At 36.1% G+C, this 17404-nt stretch overlaps 1 protein-coding gene across 4 annotated transcripts in view; it reads right to left on the bottom strand.

The window, feature by feature from the left end:
- WRN (WRN RecQ like helicase) overlaps positions 1-17404 on the bottom strand; it is a 152466-nt gene that overhangs the window by 111803 nt on the left and 23259 nt on the right. For 2 of the 4 annotated variants that reach the window (XM_030312307.2, XM_030312309.1), the window contains exons 2-3: positions 1733-1917; positions 770-882 (exon numbers count right to left, since the gene is read on the bottom strand). In XM_030312307.2, the coding sequence (XP_030168167.1) occupies positions 770-882; positions 1733-1828 (209 nt within the window). In that variant the 5' untranslated portion in view covers positions 1829-1917. Of the gene's footprint in view, positions 1-769; positions 883-1732; positions 1918-17404 lie in introns of those variants that run through there. The other 2 variants (XM_030312308.2, XM_030312310.1) reach the window with 2 other exon arrangements.

Here is a 17404-nt window from a genome sequence, read left to right as displayed (position 1 = left end):
GTGCAGAGCCTGCTTGAAAGGCTCTCTCCCTCTCTCTGTCCCTACCCCACGTGCTCTCTTTCTCTCTGTCAAAATAAATAAACTTAAAAAAAATACTAACAGTCATTTCTAATGTTCTTTTTAAGAATCATTCACTATAATTTTTGCTCACTAAATGCAAGAGAGGTGATCACAACCACTATTCTATATTACTAGGTTGGTATTTTTAATGAAATATAATGGAGCATTTGGAGGTTGAATAATTCTTGTATTTTTTTTGTCTTACATTAATTAACAATGTCTTCAATAGTTCTACATATCTGGGGGCACCTGGGTGGCTCAGTTGATTGAGCATCTGACTCTTGGTTTCAGCTCAGGTTATGACCTCCCAGTCATGGGATCGAGCCCCATGTTGGGCTCTGTGCTGATAGCATAGAGCCTGCTCTCTCTCCATCTCTCTCCCTTGTCCCCACTCACATACACATGCTCTCTCTCAAAATAAATAAAACAAACTTTGAAAAAAATAGTTCTATATATCTGAAGTAGCAAAAGCAACAAAAATTTAGCGAAAGTAATAGACAGGCTTATGAATGAACAAACAGGTACACATTACACATTTAATCCAATGATTTTAAGGGTTTTTTAATGTAAAATTAGAACTCGTCAAGTGATATTCCACATGTAGAAATAATTGTCTATAGAACATATCTTAACTGTAAAATTCAGTATACTGACAAATACTGTCATAACAGTTATCTTCAAATGAAACTAGGAAATTCAAATCTCTTACCTAATATCTTCTGACAGAAAAGAACAATCACTAGCTTCATAACTATAAACAATGGATCCAGTGAACTCTAAGAAGGGGAGAACATCTTCAAAAATACTCCTCTGAACAGATGCCTTGAATTAAATAAAATTCCAAAAGGCACAAATAAAGTTCACATTAAATAAGAAATGTTTATGGAAATCATGAAGTTCAGTGTAGCATTCAAATTATAGTTCTAAGTTTTATCACTAATGTTCTAGAGACTTAATGAAGTCAGAAGGACAATGTAGCAAAAATGAAGCCATCCATAATAAAATTATTTTTCTAAAGAGCTTATTTGTAAACTTATAATCCTATGTATTTTCATAAGAGCACTTATTAATGTTTTTCTATAATTATATTTGTATTCTAGATGTAATAATGTTGACTTAAAATGCTAAAGACTGGCTGGTGGATCTTGAATCTATGAAAACTTAAACTTAATACCCACAAAAATTCCCATAGTAAATACTGTCTAAATTATCTAAATTAGAACATACTAGTAAGGTTAACCATACAAATGTGATAAAAAGGTAAAGTACACAGCAAGAATTCCCATTTTGTAAGCCCAATTAAAATTTAATCCCATTCCACCATTCAATAAGTAGTTGTGGTTAAATCACACAACAGCAACTGTAATTAAAATAATGACCTGAAACTTACAAGTGAAGACTGACTCAATTTACAGTGAAATTTCACTAAATTTCCCATCTGAAATAAGAATTGGTGGGGCACCTGGGTGGCTCTGTAGGTTAAGTGCTTGACTCTTGATTTCAGCTCAGGTCATGATCTCACCATTCGTGAGTTCTCTAGGAGCCTGCTTGGGATTCTCTCTCTCTCTCCCCCTCCCCCACTTGCTCACGCACTTTCTCTCTCTCTCGTTCTCTCAAACATAAACTAAAAAAAAACAAAAAAAAACAAAAGAAGAACTAGTGAACTGCATACCTTTCTTTCTTCTACATGACATCTCTCATTCTGCATAGACATCCATTCTGGAAGTTTCCGCTGCTGTGGAGTTGTTTCCAATTTTTTTTCATTCATCTTTAATAAGGTCAAGTAGCAAAATCCAAAACACAATTACTCTGTGAATAAATACAGTGCAATCTTTGAAAGAAAACTCAGAGAGAGGCCTGTGGATATGAATGAAGAAACAAAGATGCATATTTAAAGTTATGGCATTTGGCCCACATATAGGTTTTAAGAGATGGAATTGAAAAACAAAAGGAAACAGATATAATATGCTAGATCTAATAACTATACATTTACTATTTCTTCTTTCTAAAATGAGTGAGCCAGTTTAATTGAGCTCGAAGGTCCTAGCAATTTCAAAATCCTATTATTCTATGACTTTGATCCTTTCAAAGGATCAAAGATAATCTTTATCTCACTACCAAAGACAATCATTGGGTGTATAAATTCTTACAAATTTTTGACATGTTTAATTTTCTTATCACCTCTCCTAAGATCTAAGTAAACTCAGCAAACTGTTGGACTTATTCACAAGTCTACTTGAAAAATGAATTTTTAGACTGAGAACAGCTTTTCGATAGTAAGGGGATTTTTTTGTTGTTTTTTGTTTTTTGTTTTAATTAAGTTCTTGGCCTAGTAACTGAACAAATTTCCCTAAGAATAAGAGTTTTAGAGGGGATATTTTTAAAAATCTATTACTAGCTTTGAGGGCTCTTCCCATGTAAACCACACTTCAAGAATAGTTACGGGGGCGCCTGGGTGGCGCAGTCGGTTAAGCGTCTGACTTCAGCTAGGTCACGATCTCGCAGTCCGTGGGTTCGAGCCCCGCGTCGGGCTCTGGGCTGATGGCTCAGAGCCTGGAGCCTGTTTCCGATTCTGTGTCTCCCTCTCTCTCTGCCCCTCCCCCGTTCATGCTCTGTCTCTCTCTGTCCCAAAAATAAATAAAAAAAACATTGAAAAAAAAAATTAAAAAAAAAAAAAAAGAATAGTTACGGAAAACACAATGAATAGAACCATGATATACTCTTCTTGTTAATGGCAAATGGATCCATACCCTCAGGTGACTTAACATACTAAACTGAAGTAGCTTTAAGTTCTTAATAAAATCTTTCCAACTCCAACCTTAGTTTCTATTAACTCAAATTTCCAGTAAAGGGACAGCAGTTTTGAATATATACCTAAAGATTCTTATGAAGAAACATGATGTTAATATGAAATAATCAAAGCAACTATTTATGATTTAGGGATAGCCTGTTATCCCTCTTAATACTTAGCAATATAAACCCTGAAGAAATTAAACAGCATTATCAGGTATCCATTTTAATTGCTCATTTTCTCAAGCATGAACCCCCAAAACTGAGAATACTGATAATTTATAAAGGAAAATGTTTAGAGATTACTCTAGCAAAATTTTCTAAATAGAACCAACTCCACCACTCTTATGCATTAGGAAGGAAAGGGTTAACAGGAAGCTAGTAATACACTCTCCCAACTGGGGAAGGGTAAATGAAAGACAATGGATCCCAATAAATAAAACACTAATGACCTAAATGATCCATCTCAACAATGGATCCCAATAAATAAAACACTAATGACCTAAAACCAGAGGGTAGCCCTATAAACCTATCAATGGCATTTACTAGCAGAAAAATACCAAAGAATACCTATCTAGAAAGTGCTGTTCGCAAGATATAGCTCAACTATCTTGACTGCTTATCATAAATACGCCTAACATTATGGATTTATTAATTTATGGCTATAAAATGGGAAGTAGTCAAGTAAGCTGTGTAATAAAGACAATATAAAACAGAGGAGTTCCAAAACCAAAACAATTTCTTTTGTGCAAAAAAAGGGGGGTTTTTTTGCACACAATGCTCAAAACTGTTCTGTTAATCCAAAACTATAACATGTCCTATTGCAAAAGAAAAGGACATTTTTGGAATCTGTGTCTGACAGTCTCGGGCTCCTCCAAAAAAAGAATATGCCATCTGCACTTCGTGCTTGCCTGTATTCTTTGAATCATTAGCAAAATTTTGACATTGGGTAAGATCTATGAATCACTGGATCAGAATGGACAACTCAAGTATGGGTGTTACCACTTGTATTATATGCACTAAGATAAAACATATAAAATATATGTATTAGTCACTGTAAAACATTTTACAAACATTAGTAGTTATTAATATGTGTATATGTGTCACAAACTCAAAACTCTTAACAAGAGAGTTAAAAGTTAGTCCCAAAGTCTACTTTTATATATGGTCTGTTCTTAATCTTAAAATATTATTTTTATAAAGCTGAAAAACAAGTTTTTGCTATACACAGAGTAGATAATTTGCAAAACTGCCAGAAAATTGAGGTTCCTACAAATAATACACAACTCTATAAAACCAACTACAAAATCTTGTAATTTTGTAATTCATTCATTCATACTACCAAAATGGAAATAAAACTCCAGTAACTCTTCCCTACTGCCACCTATAACACTAAAATTGTTTTAACTTGAAATGCTTAGTTTTCAGATGTAAAATACTCTCTTTTGCACACAAAATTCTGTCTAGATGCTTCCAGGCAAAGAATTTGAAAGTAAACTTGTTTACAAACCTATTATCTTTCTCAAATTTACTCAGCTTTCAGCAGATAAAAAGCATACAGAAAATTAAGGTTGTAGAATAATTTGCAACAGGGAAATTCTTCAAGATACATAAGGATTTTTTTTTAAAGTTTAATGATTTATTTTGAGAGCGAGAGAGCAGGGGAGGGGCAGAGGGAGAGTGGGAGAGAGAGAATCCCAAGCAGGCTCCATGCTGTCACCATAGAGTCCAATACGGGGCTCAATCTTAGGAACTGTGAGATCATGACCTGAGCTGAAATGAAGAGTCAGATACATGGGGCACCTGAGTGGCTCAGTTGGTTGAATAACCGACTTTGGCTCAGGACATGATCTCACAGTTCACAAGTTTGAGCCCTGCATCGGGCTCTGTGCTGACAGCTCAGAGCCTGGAGTCTGCTTCAGATTCTGTGTCTCCCTCTCTCTCTGCCCCTCCCTCGCTCACACTCTGTCTCTCTCTCTCTCTCTCTCAAAGAATAAACATTAAAAAAAAAAAAAAAAAAAAGTCAGACACTTAACTGACTGAGCCACCATGGTGCCCCAAGATACATGAGAATTTTAATCACTGATCACATAAAGGCTATTCTCATGAGGGATCCAAGTCATCGATTAATAGAATTTTTAACTTATATATTTAGATGTTATGTTGTTGAGTACGAACCACTTTGACCAGTCTTTCTCTAAAATGAAGTCTTTTCTCATTTCATAACACTTCATATTGTACCATTAAAGGACTTTAAATTCCTCTTTGAAATAAATACAGATGGTCCCTGATGAACAATGGTTTGACTTAGGATTTTTCAACTTGACAACAGTGCAAAAGCAATACATATTCAATAGAAACCACACTTCAGATTTGAAGTTGGATCTTTTCTCGTGCTAGTGATATGTAGTATGATCCTTTGGGGTGATGCTGGGCAGCAGCGGGGAGCCACAGCTCCCGGTTAGCCAACACCATCACAAGGATAAACAACCAACACACTGACAACCATCCTGTAACCACGCAACCATTCTGGTTTTCACTTTCAGTACAACATTCAATAAATTACATGAGATATTCAACACTTTATTATAAAACAGCCTTTCTGTTAGATAATTTTTGCCCAACTGTAGGCTAATGTAAGTGTTCTGAGCACATTTATGTTAAGCTAGGCTAAGCTATGATGTTCAGGAGGTTAGATATAAGAAACACTTTGGTCTGGGCACCTGGGTGGCTCAGTTGATTAAGTGTCTGACTCTTGGTTTCTGCTCAGGTCACGATCTCACAGTTCATGAGTTTGAGCCCCACATTAGGCTCTGTGCTAAAAGCACAGAGCCTGCTTGGGATTCTGTCTCCCTCTCCCTCCGTCCCTTCTGCACTTGCTCTCTATCTCTTTCTCAAAACTTAAAGGAAGGAAGGAAGGAGGAAGGAAGGAAGGAAGGAAGGAAGGAAGGAAGAAAAAGAAAAGAAAAGAAAAGAAAAGAAAAGAAAAGAAAAGAAAAGAAAAGAAAAGAAAAGAAAAGAAAGAGAAAGAGAAAGAGAAAGACAGACTTTTGGTCTATCAGGGAAGTCCTCACTCAAGGAAGATCTGTAATGTACTTTGATTTGGTTTGCTTTGGACTTTCTTCAGTTTCTTTTTACTCTTATTTCATTTTTTCTAATTGGCCAAAATTACCATTCATACTTTTTTCCCACAACCAATGACAAAATTTCATTTGTTTTCCATCCTACTATCTCAGCAAATTAACATGACAATATCCCTTCCCCACCAAGACACTACATTTGCACAGTCCTTCTCCCTAGCAAGGCAAAAGTCAGAGTGTTTTTACTTCCCCACCCTTCTACATACTGTTTTTTGATATGATATGGTTTTAGTTATAGCCTGTTAGTTTACTTAGTATTGCTCTTCTATTTCAAGAATCCTTACTATTTTCTAAACATTTGTGTTACAAATTTTATCAACCATTTTAATATTCCCCATCCCCCCTCAACTTCCCACCCCCATCAACTCTCAGTTTGTTCTCAGTTAAGAGTCTTATCATTTTTGTCTCCCTGTTTGTATCTTATTTTTCCTTCCTTTCTCCTATGTTCATCTGTTTTCTATCTTAAATTCCACATATGAATGAAATCATGATATCTTTCTGACTTATTTCATTCAACATAATACAGAGAACTCTTCAAATTATTTTCTTCAGGTAGAATATGTAGGTAATAAACTCTGATCCCCTGCATATGTGAAAATGTATTTTTTCAAACAGATAGGAGAATGATGTGTTGGCTGAGTACAACCGTCCCTCAGTAGTCTATAAATATTCTCTTATTGTCTTCTACCTTTTGATGCTGCAAATAAGAAATCCAGTGGTTCCATGATGGCTTTTCTCTTATAAGTAATCTCTATTTCCCATCTGGGAGCTTGAAAGACTTTCATGGATGTTTATATTTTAAGAGGCCCAAGTGTAAACTTTATTCTCCCTGGGATCAGGACTCCTTTTCACATCTTTTTCTTCAAATCAGAAAAATTCCCCCTCATTGTAAGTTGAATTGTATCCCTCCCCCCAAAAAAGATATGTTGGAGTCCTAACTTCCAGTAAGTACTTCAGCATGTGGCTCTTTATTTGGAAACAGAGTCTTTACATCAGTAAATCAAATTTTAACAAGGTTATTACAGTGATCTATAATCCAAACTAAGTGGTGTTCTTACAAAAAGGGGAAATGTGGACAGAGACAGGCACGCATAGAGGCAAGATGATGTGAAGAAACACAGGGAGAAAGAGTCATCTAGAGACATCATCTAGTGATGAACAGATCTGAAACAGATCCTTCCTCCACAGCCCTGAGAAGGAAACAGCTCCGCCAACAACTTGATTTCAGACCTCTAGTCACCAAAACTACGAGGACAAATTTCTTTCTATTCATTATAAACTAAATCACATAAATTTACTATAAATTAAATCACAGTCTGTAATACTTAACTATGGCACCTTCAGTAAACCAATATAATCCTATTCCTAGTTATTGATTGCCATTATCTATTCCTTTTTTTCCTGCTACAGCATTTATTCACATGCTGGTGAATTTCTTACCTGGATTTCATCTCCTAGACTCTATTTTTTCCCTCCTGACTACCAACTCTTTAATTTTAAGATACTTCTTACACATGACTTCCAAGATGCTAATTTCACTCTCAATGGTGATAGTCCTCTTTCACTTTGTCTATTGGATTTTTACAATGTTAAGAACTTGATCGTTAGTTTCAGAAAGTTTCTTTGTGCTCAAGTTGAGTCTCCCTAAATGTGCTTATTATTTCTTTCTTTTGTAAAAGTTATAATTTAGTTCAAATATCTGTTCCAATAGGAATGTCCCATTCTGGTGTTCTTTGGCCTTCTGTCCACTGATGGGGGCTTCCTTAGTCGGACTATTATTTTTCTTTGCTTGTAAAACTCTATTTACCATCAGCAGTCATCTGCTCTTAGGGTCCCTCAGGAAGCTGTGAATGGGACAAAGACTGTAAGTCTTCCACTGAAGCCTTAAGAGGCAATTCCTCTATGCACAGGTCTCCCAAGTTGTAATCTCAAGACCTAGCCCACCAGCACACTGATCTTACAACTCCTCTGAAGGCCTCTAAGACAGGAAAATCAAGTAGGCATCCTCCAACCAGTTGTTCAGTTCACTCAACAAATACTATTTTGTTTTCAGCCACGTTTGTTCTACCACAGTAATTCCACCGAGTATTTTATTTAAGGAATTATGTTTCAATTCCTTTCTTACTCTGCAACTTTCCTTTTCAACCATCTTCGGTTCCTTCATTAATGTAACTTCCTGTTGAGTCTGTTTTTTGTTTTTGTTTTAACGTTTATTCATTTTTGAGAGACACAGACAGAGTGTGAGCGGGGGAGGGGCAGAAAGAGGGAAACACAGAATCAGGAGAAGGCTCCAGACTCTGCACTGTCAGCATAGAGCCCAACACCGGGCTCGTACCCACAAACCGCAAGATCATGACCTGAGCCAAAGTCAGATGCTTAACTGACTGAGCCACCCAGGCACCCTGCAACTTCCTGTTAAATCTAGCAATAATACTTATAAAGACTTTTCTTTTTTTTGTTTAGAAATTATTTTTTATCAAGGGTTAAAACTCAGCTAAGGGATTTGATGGCTGTCAACTCTGCTCAAATACATGATGATTCTTGATGCTCACTTCATTTAGAAATGTAGGTCTACCCCAGGAGTCCACAACATTTTCAACTTCACAGCACATTCAGAAAATGAAAATATTTTTATAGCATACTGGGAAGGGGATCTGGGAGTGTACCTGTGAAATTTTGTAAAAATTTTATATCTTCATTATATCTTCATTGTAAAATTAAACTTTTTAAACAAGAAACTAAATTGTTTAGATGAACACACCTTTTGTATATCAGGTTTTCTGCTTAAAATGACTATATACAACTCCTGATTAAAACCTTTTAACAACATTTTCTTAATATCCTATATAGCAACCATCACGGAGAAGCTTTATTAACGTAAGTAGTAGCAAATGGCAAAAGAGGATGCTTTGTTCCAAAAGGCTGAAAACTTCTTTTTCACTATTAACCAGCATTCCAACAATCCAACCTCTTTAAGTTGTACTTCAAGAATGCTAAAATTCTTTAAATCTAACAGCTTCTCCTTTGCTTCTACTGAGAAATATGTTAATTCCTTCTGATAATACAAATAAGTCTGGAATACAAATGATCTTTTTATATCAAGTATTTCAATAGACTTGTGTTAAAGCTCTGTCACAGGTATACGCAGAGTTTGCTCTATACGTATTATTAATTCATCTTTAGGATTCAGATGATACCAATTAAATGTCACTTCTAAAACTATTTTAACTTCACCCTCCCAAAGCTGATTTTTTACTCTGAAGCCATAAACTTTGTCAGTACATGTTAATATATTTTCCGCGCGATCGTTGTACTTTTAAGTTAATTCAGGTGCTCAAAATTTGGTTAGTTAAGGACACCATTCATTGAAGACATAACTATACTTCCACAAATCTGCAAAGTAAGAACCATTCACCATTTCATAATCTGAAATTTTCTTTGAGCTTATAAATCTTCCTTTGGACAGATACTTCATAACTGAAATAGCTAACATTTCTTCACCTAAGGCTGAAGAGAAGGTACTATAGCAGCTTAGATTTCATTAGGTTCATCATTTTTATGACTTCATTCAATGTGGAACTCAGAACTACAGGCCAATTTTAATATACAGGAGCTTGTCTGTGAATAAGACTACTTAATACTTAGAAGAGTATTGAACTTAAGGTAAAGCCTAAACCTTACTGTTATTACCAGTCCCAAACTGCCACTGTTTCCATAATATCTTGTATGTTTCCAAATATTCCCTTGAATATTTTAGTTTTGAAACTTCTTTGCCCAGCAAATAATGTCCTTTCAGGCATTTTTCTTCAAGGATTCTATACAGCTTTCTAAGCAAGGCCCATTACCAACATTGATGGATTCACATCTGCAATTAACAAGTTTTTCATTAAATAATCTTTTGAATGAGTACTGTCTTCTATGTCTTTGACAAATCTTAAACATATCTTCCTTTTTTTTGGTAAATGTTTATTTTACTTTTCAGAGAATGTGCACACAGGGGAGCAAAAGAGGATCCAAAGTAGGCTCTGTGCTGACAGCAGAGAGCCTGATGTGGGGCTCAAACTCATGAACCGTGAGAGATTATGACCTGAGCCGAAGTTGAATGCTTTAGCGACTGAGCCATCCAGGCATCCCTTAAACATATCTTATAATAGAATAATTTAAAATGGCACCTTTTACATTTCCTTTGCCTTATTGATCCCAAACACAGTGTTCTACACAGGCAGGAAATAAGAACAAATTTGGCTGGGCTTTACCAGCCTCTTGAGCTCAATCTGATTATCACAATCTAAAAAGTATTTTGTTCTTATTTTGTGCTCAAAGATGATTTCAAAGGTTCAAGCTATTTTCAGATTTATGAAAACATACCACAGTATTTTGTTTGACACCCCATTTGTTTTGATTTAGTCTGAAAAGTAAAGAATTGGGGAAACACCATATAATTCTGAGATATTTCTTTACTTTATAGCCTAATTATTGAAGAAATATTTACTATTACATTTAACTCATGAATCAGATAACTTTCCAGCTTTAATCAATTAGACATTACAGTAGGTAAGTAAATATCTGCAGAAATAAAATTTATTTCAATATAAAGCACTCAAAAATAAAGTACTTAAAATACGGTCTTTAATTCCTTAGGAAAAGTTTTTTGTCAATTATTGAGTTTATCTGAATTCTCAAGTTTTTAAACAAATCTTATCCCAAGGTACTTCTTTAGTTAAAAAGAGTAAACAAAAACAACATACTGCAATATTTATTTTCATTTAGTTTAATAATTTTTTTTTTTTTTAGAGACAGAGCACGTGAACAGGGAAAGGGGCAGAAGAAGAGAGACAGAGAATTTTAAGCAGGCTCCACACTCAGTGAGGAGCCCAACACTGGGCTCAATCCCACAACCCTGGGATCATGACCTGAGCTGAAATCAAGAGTCAGATGTTCAACTGACTGAGCCACCCAGGTGGCCCAATAATTTAAATTTTTAAAACAAGTAAAATACACTGTAATCAAAAATATGTTTAAGTGAGGGGCACCTGGGTGGCCCAGTCGGTTAAGCATCCAACTTCAACTCAGGTCATTATCTCACACTTCCTGAGTTCAAGCCCCACATTGGGCTCTGTGCTGACAGCTCAGAGCCTGGAGGCTGCTTCAGATTCTGTGTCTCCCTCTCTCTCTGCCCCTACCCTGCTTGTGCTCTGTCTCTCTCTTGCTCTAAAATAAATACTGGGGCGCCTGGGTGGCTCAGTAGGTTAAGCATCTAACTTCGGCTCAGGTCATGATCTCACAGTTTGTGAGTTTGAGCCCTGTTGGGCTCTGTGCTGACAGCTCAGAGCCTGGAGCGTGCTTCGGATCTTGTGTCTCCTTCTCTCTCTGCCCCTACCTGCTTATGTTCTATCTCTCTCTCAAAAATAAATAAACATTAAAAAAAATTTTTTTAATAAATAAACATTAAAAAAACTTTTAAAAAATACTTTAAGTGAGTTTCTCAAAGGCCTATCTTTCCCTTACTGAATCAATGGAATTGCATTATGTTCAATTATTATTTTTAGATATAAGCAATAGTTTAAATTAAATAAACATATTATGAAACTCCATTCTAATCAGGGTTTCACAAACTATCACATCAAAAAGGCCATCATAAATAAATAAAAATTAAATAACAAGCAAGAAAATTAACAAAATTCATTGTTTTCTGTTAGAAAATACTAAATATAATCCAATAAGAATTAGCTAACAATCATGATCTTTTCTGTTAGCAGTAAGATAATTATGAAAATTGAGACAAAAATAAAGAATTTCATGTACACAAACACATATAGCTTTCCCAATTATTAAATAACATACACATATACAATTAAAATAATAACTAGAGGGGCACCTGGGTGACTCAGTCAGTTAAGTGTCTGAGTTTGGGTCAGGTCATGATCTCATGGTTCATGAGGTCAAGCCCCCCATCAGGCTGTGCGCTGTCCAATTTTCTCTCTCCCTCTCTCTCTGCCCATCCCGCTCGCACTCTCTCCTAAAAGGAATAAAAATAAATAATAAAATAAAATAAAATAATAATTAGAATGGAAATTATTTAAAAGGAAAAGTCAGGAGGAAGTTACTACATAACACAGCCACAGCACACAACTCTGTATGACCATGTTTACTATGCAGAGCCATGCATGTTACTTAACTCAAGTAGTTTACAAAAGGATCGCCATCTAGAATAACCTTCAAATATAATTTCACCTATTATGAATCTTTGAATGTTTCACAAAATGCTTTTATATGTTTGAACGCTATAAAAAGTATGCAACCATCAAAATCTTGCATGCCCATTCATTATGCTACAGCACAAATTAGAAGCAACTAACTGCTCCAGCTAACTCTTGCCAATAGTCAACATGGACACAGTGTTGCCAGGCCTTCCAATTTTTCCAAAGAACATGAATAACGCACGTTCCTGTGCAATCCTCCATTTGATAGCAATACCCAAGACTACTCTACAGGCCAAATTTTGGCCTGCAGACCTCCCAATTTACAACCTCTGCTATAGACAGGTCAGTACTAGCAGCTGGTGTGGGTATCCCTACAAATTTTTTTAAGTCAATATCCAGTTACAAATCATTATTTGAGTGAAATACTTGGGTTTATTTTTGTAGGTACACTACAGAAAGAGTGGTAGCAAAACCTAGGAATATGCTAACAAATGGAGTTTCCTTAATAAATTTTTTAATGTTTATTTATTTTTGAGAAAGAGAGACAGAGTGTCAGCGGGGGAGGGGCAGAGAGAGAGAGAGAGAGAGAGAGAGAGAGACACAGAATCCAAGGCAGTCTCTAGGCTCTGAGCTGTCAGCACAGAGCCCGATGCGGGGCTCAAACCCACGAACCGTGAGATCATGACCTGAGCTGAAGTCGAAGTCAAACGCCTAAACCCCTAATGGAGTCACCCAGGCCCCCCTGGAGTTTCCTTTAAAGAAGGATGCAAAGACCACAGAGAGGTTGGCTGGACCACCTACTTCGTCAGGGCAGTAGCAAGTGAATTATCCTAAGAATGGAGCACATCTCCTTTGTACCTCCATTTCTGAGTCTACTGTGTCAACTCACACCAACCTAGAGCATCACTCCACTTTTCTCTATGGCTTCCATAATAATGCTAGCAGCACGCTCACAAGAAATTTACTTTCCCAAGCTGTAGAACTGTGAGTAAAAACTATGAGCCCAGAGTGAGGCACTGACCCAGCTCCTCCTATCCACCTACCATCAGTATCAACCATATGTTTTATCAGTCAAATTATTAAAAGGACTGGTTTGATGGTCTGGTGTGAAAATTACTATGTTGAACCAGAGCTGAAGCTACATGGAAGATAAGCCATCTTCTTCATGAAGGCAGACCAAGGAAGTATTTTACCACACTACCAACATTTCCCTTAAAATATCTGTCTAGTTCTCATACCATTTTACACATAGTTTCATTTTTAAGAATTAATCTTACCAAAAAAACCAGCACTCCTCAGAAAGATTTATATACAAGGATAGTCATACTTGTTATATACAACAGTATTTAAGGTATATATTATATAACGTAATATACAATATATATAATGATAAAGAGTTGAAAATAGACATGTCCAACAACGGTAAAAATAGTTAAATAATGAATTATGGTACATCCATAAAACAGAGCACTATGCAGCCATTAAAAACATATTCTTGGGGCACTTGGGTGGCTCAGTTGGTTGAGCGTCCAACTTTGGCTCAGGTCATGAGCTCGAACTCATGAGTTCAAGCCCCACATCGGGCTCACTGCTTTCAGCCTGCCAGTGCAGAGCCCACTTCAGATCCTCTGTCTCCTTCTCTCTGCCCCTCCCTTGCCTGCACTCTCCCAAAAATAAATAAATATAAAAAAAGCTTTTTAAACATATTCTTATAATTTATCAAGTGAAAAAGCAAGTCAGACTCTAAATTTACACAATAAATGTGTATTTTTCTATGTGTATATATACATATTCTATACAGACATGTACATATACATATACATATATACAACCATTCATACATATACATATATTTACATATTATAAATTTTTAAAGGTCTGGAGCAATATATACCAAAATATTAGTTGTTATCCCACCACTGAAGATAGTTTTCAATTTTCTTCTTTATACTTTTCTAAACGTTCCAAATTTTTGATAAGAACATGTATTACTTTCAGCAATCAGGAGGGAAAACTAAACCAATAAAAGAGGGAAAAGTTTTTGTTTTTTTAAATTTTTAAATTTTTAAATTTTTTTTGTACTATAGAATAAGAGCCAACTTTTTCTCTACAGAGTCAGATAGTAAATATTCTATTCAGACATTGTGGCACAAATGCCATAAGTAATACTTAAGTAAACACAGCTATGTCCTAATAAAACTTTAAAGACAATGAAATCTAGATTTATAAAATTTACCAAAATGTTATTCTTCTTTTGATTTTTGTTCAGTCACTTAAAAATGTGAAAACCATTTAGCTCATAGTCAGTGAAAACCATTTAGCTCAAACCAAAAGCAAGCAGCAAATCAAATGTGCTCCAGAAGTTAGCCAACTCCTACGACAGAAGACAAACAAAATGGTGGATGACTGGAAAATGTCCAGTGCTACTGGTATTAACAACTACACCTATTTTTTAATTACCATAATACACTGATAAAATACTTAATAAGAATACAACTTCTTAGTAAAATCTTTATGATACATCACTTGCAAAATGAAATTAATGATAGCAGAATGAGTGGGTTTACTATAGAGGGTTAGTAATATTAGCCAATTAAATGTTAAGAGATTATCTCCCGAAATTATAAATGATGTTTTGAAAACATTCATCTTAAATGATTTTATTTGACATCAATTAGACAGTAGGACAAGCTGTCTACTGAGGGCGGTTCAAGTGCCTTTTAGTTCACAGCAACAGAAATACACCTATAAGATTCAAGATTTAAATCAGACCAAATACAGGAAAATTAAGACCAACTGCATCATATTAACTAAGAAGGGATAGCTTTTTAATCATCTATAGAGCTTTTAAGTCACATTCTACTTCACTCTGTCAGAGTAGAAATTCGTCTTAAGAGTACAACATTTTGGGTGCCTGGGTCAGCCTCAGTCGGTTAAGTGTCCAACTCTTGACATTGGCTCAGGTCATGATCTCACAGTTCGTGAGTTGGAGACTCGCATGGGGCTCTGAGTTGATGGTGCAGAGCCTGCTCAGGATTCTCTCTCTCCTCTCTGCCTCCTGCTCTCAAAATAAATAAATAGACTTAAAAAAAAAAAAAGAGGACAACACTTTCCCACTTAGAATGCTATCATCTTCTAGAAAATGGACAAACTCCTGTTTCTTAGAAAGCTGGGTTTCAGTGGAGCAGCTCAGAGATGTCTTTGTTCCTAAAACCTTTAACTAAGCTAAGCAAATTAATACCTACTGTTACCATGGTAACCGACTTGCCTAACTGCTTGAGGGCTAAACTGAATCCCAACCTTTCTGAAAAGTGTTTAAAAAAAAACAACAACAACAAAACACTGTTAAGTTACATGATACCTACAGATAACCATGTCCAGGAAAAAATTTTTAGTAAGTAGTTCAGTGTTTGATAGGCAATTATACTGTTTAACGTGAACAGATTTCTACCTACTATCTAAAATAGTTCACTTCTATTTGTTCAAAATATGTAAAGGCTAATCTGATAAAATGTTTTTATAAATTTTGATTTAGTCAAAAATCAAGAATGTTTACAATGACTCTGAAATCTGCTAACCGAATGTCATAAAAGAGTGGTCATGGTATGGGGTGCCTGGGTAGTTCAGTCGGTGAAGCATCCAGCTTCAGCTCAGGTCATGATCTCATGGTTCATGAGTTCAAGCCCCGTATCGGGCTCTGTGCTGACAGCTCAGAGCCTGGAGCCTGCATCAGATTCTGTGTCTGCCTCTCTCTCTCTGTCCCTCCCCTGCTTGTGCTCTGTCTCTCTCTCTCAAAAATAAATACTAAAAAAAAAAAAAAATTTTTTTTTTAAGTAGCCATGGTATATAAGCTGTAATTTCAATTTTTCACTTTGGGCATTTATGCAAATTTTACAAATATCCATTAAGTTTCACAATATTTCTCTGAGGAAGAAAACTCTATGACCATCACCATATAACAAAGGAATTTCTATCACAAAGGAAAACTAATAACAAAGACTAACTGATTTTGCAAAAGTTAGCAGACTACTCTCATATTAAACATTATACTATTAAGGGGCACCTGGATGGCTCAGTCAGTTAAGCGTCTGATTCTTGATTTCCAGTTCAGATCATGATCTCACGGTTCGTTTGTGAGTTCAAGCCCCGCATCAATGCAGAGCCTGCCTGGGATTCTCTCTTTCCTTCTGTCTCTTGGCCCTTCTCTGTTTGTGTGTGCTCTCTCTCTTGAAATAAACACACAAACTTAAAAAAAATTATATTATGAAGAGGCAGAAGACTAGAATGGAAAGAAATCTGGGCTTGGAGTCAGAAAACCTAGGCTCCCACGTTGCTTTGTGTCAAGAAAAATTATCCAAAAGTTAAATTATCCAAAAGTTAAGTTAAAAGAGAAGGCAGTACACCCTTTCAATGTCATATAGGAACACAATCTCGTCCAAAGATAACTTTCATTAGAGAATATACCTTTATATGACTTGCTATTTACTACTGATTAAAAACTGAGACTCTGTGAAGTTACTTGTTAACTTGTAAGTTTTTGTCTGGTTAAGAAGCAACTGAATTCTGTCATGTAGAAAAGAAAATGTCTGTAGGGATAGCTTTGTAGTTGACCCAGCAATCTTATTCCAAAGTTATTTCTCCAATGTCTACATGTAATGGTCAATTTTACAGGTCAACTTAACTAGGCTAAGGGGTTACCTGGCCCAGAGCTGGCTGAACATCAATTCTAGGTGTGTCTGGGAGGGTGTTTCCAGAGGAAACTAGCATTTGAATAGAACTTTGTAAAGACTGCCCTCACCAACAAGAGTAGGTATAATCCGATCCATTGAGAACCTCCATAAAACAAAAAGGCAGAGAGAGGGCAGATCTGCTCTCCACTTGAGCTGAGACGTCCTTCTTCTCTTGCCCTCCCACACCACACTCCTCAGTTCTCAGACCCCCCCTAGGAGGGGCACTTAGACCACCGGCTCCTCTGGTTCTTAGGCCTTCAGATTTAGACTGGAACCACACCACTGGTTTTCCTAGACCTCCAGCTTGCTGACAGCAAACTGCAGGATTTCTAGGCCTCCATAATTGCATGAAACAATCCTTCATAATAAATATCTTCCTAGAGGTGCCTGGCTGGCTCAGTCGGTTAAGCGTCCGAGTCTTGATTTTGGCTCACATCATGATCTCACAGTTTGTGAGTTCCAGCCTTGTGTTGGGCTCCAC

This window comes from Lynx canadensis, chromosome B1 (genome assembly GCF_007474595.2).
Source record: "Lynx canadensis isolate LIC74 chromosome B1, mLynCan4.pri.v2, whole genome shotgun sequence".
In the NCBI taxonomy this organism is placed as follows: domain Eukaryota; kingdom Metazoa; phylum Chordata; class Mammalia; order Carnivora; family Felidae; genus Lynx; species Lynx canadensis.
This window is presented reverse-complemented; position numbering and strand designations above follow the sequence as displayed.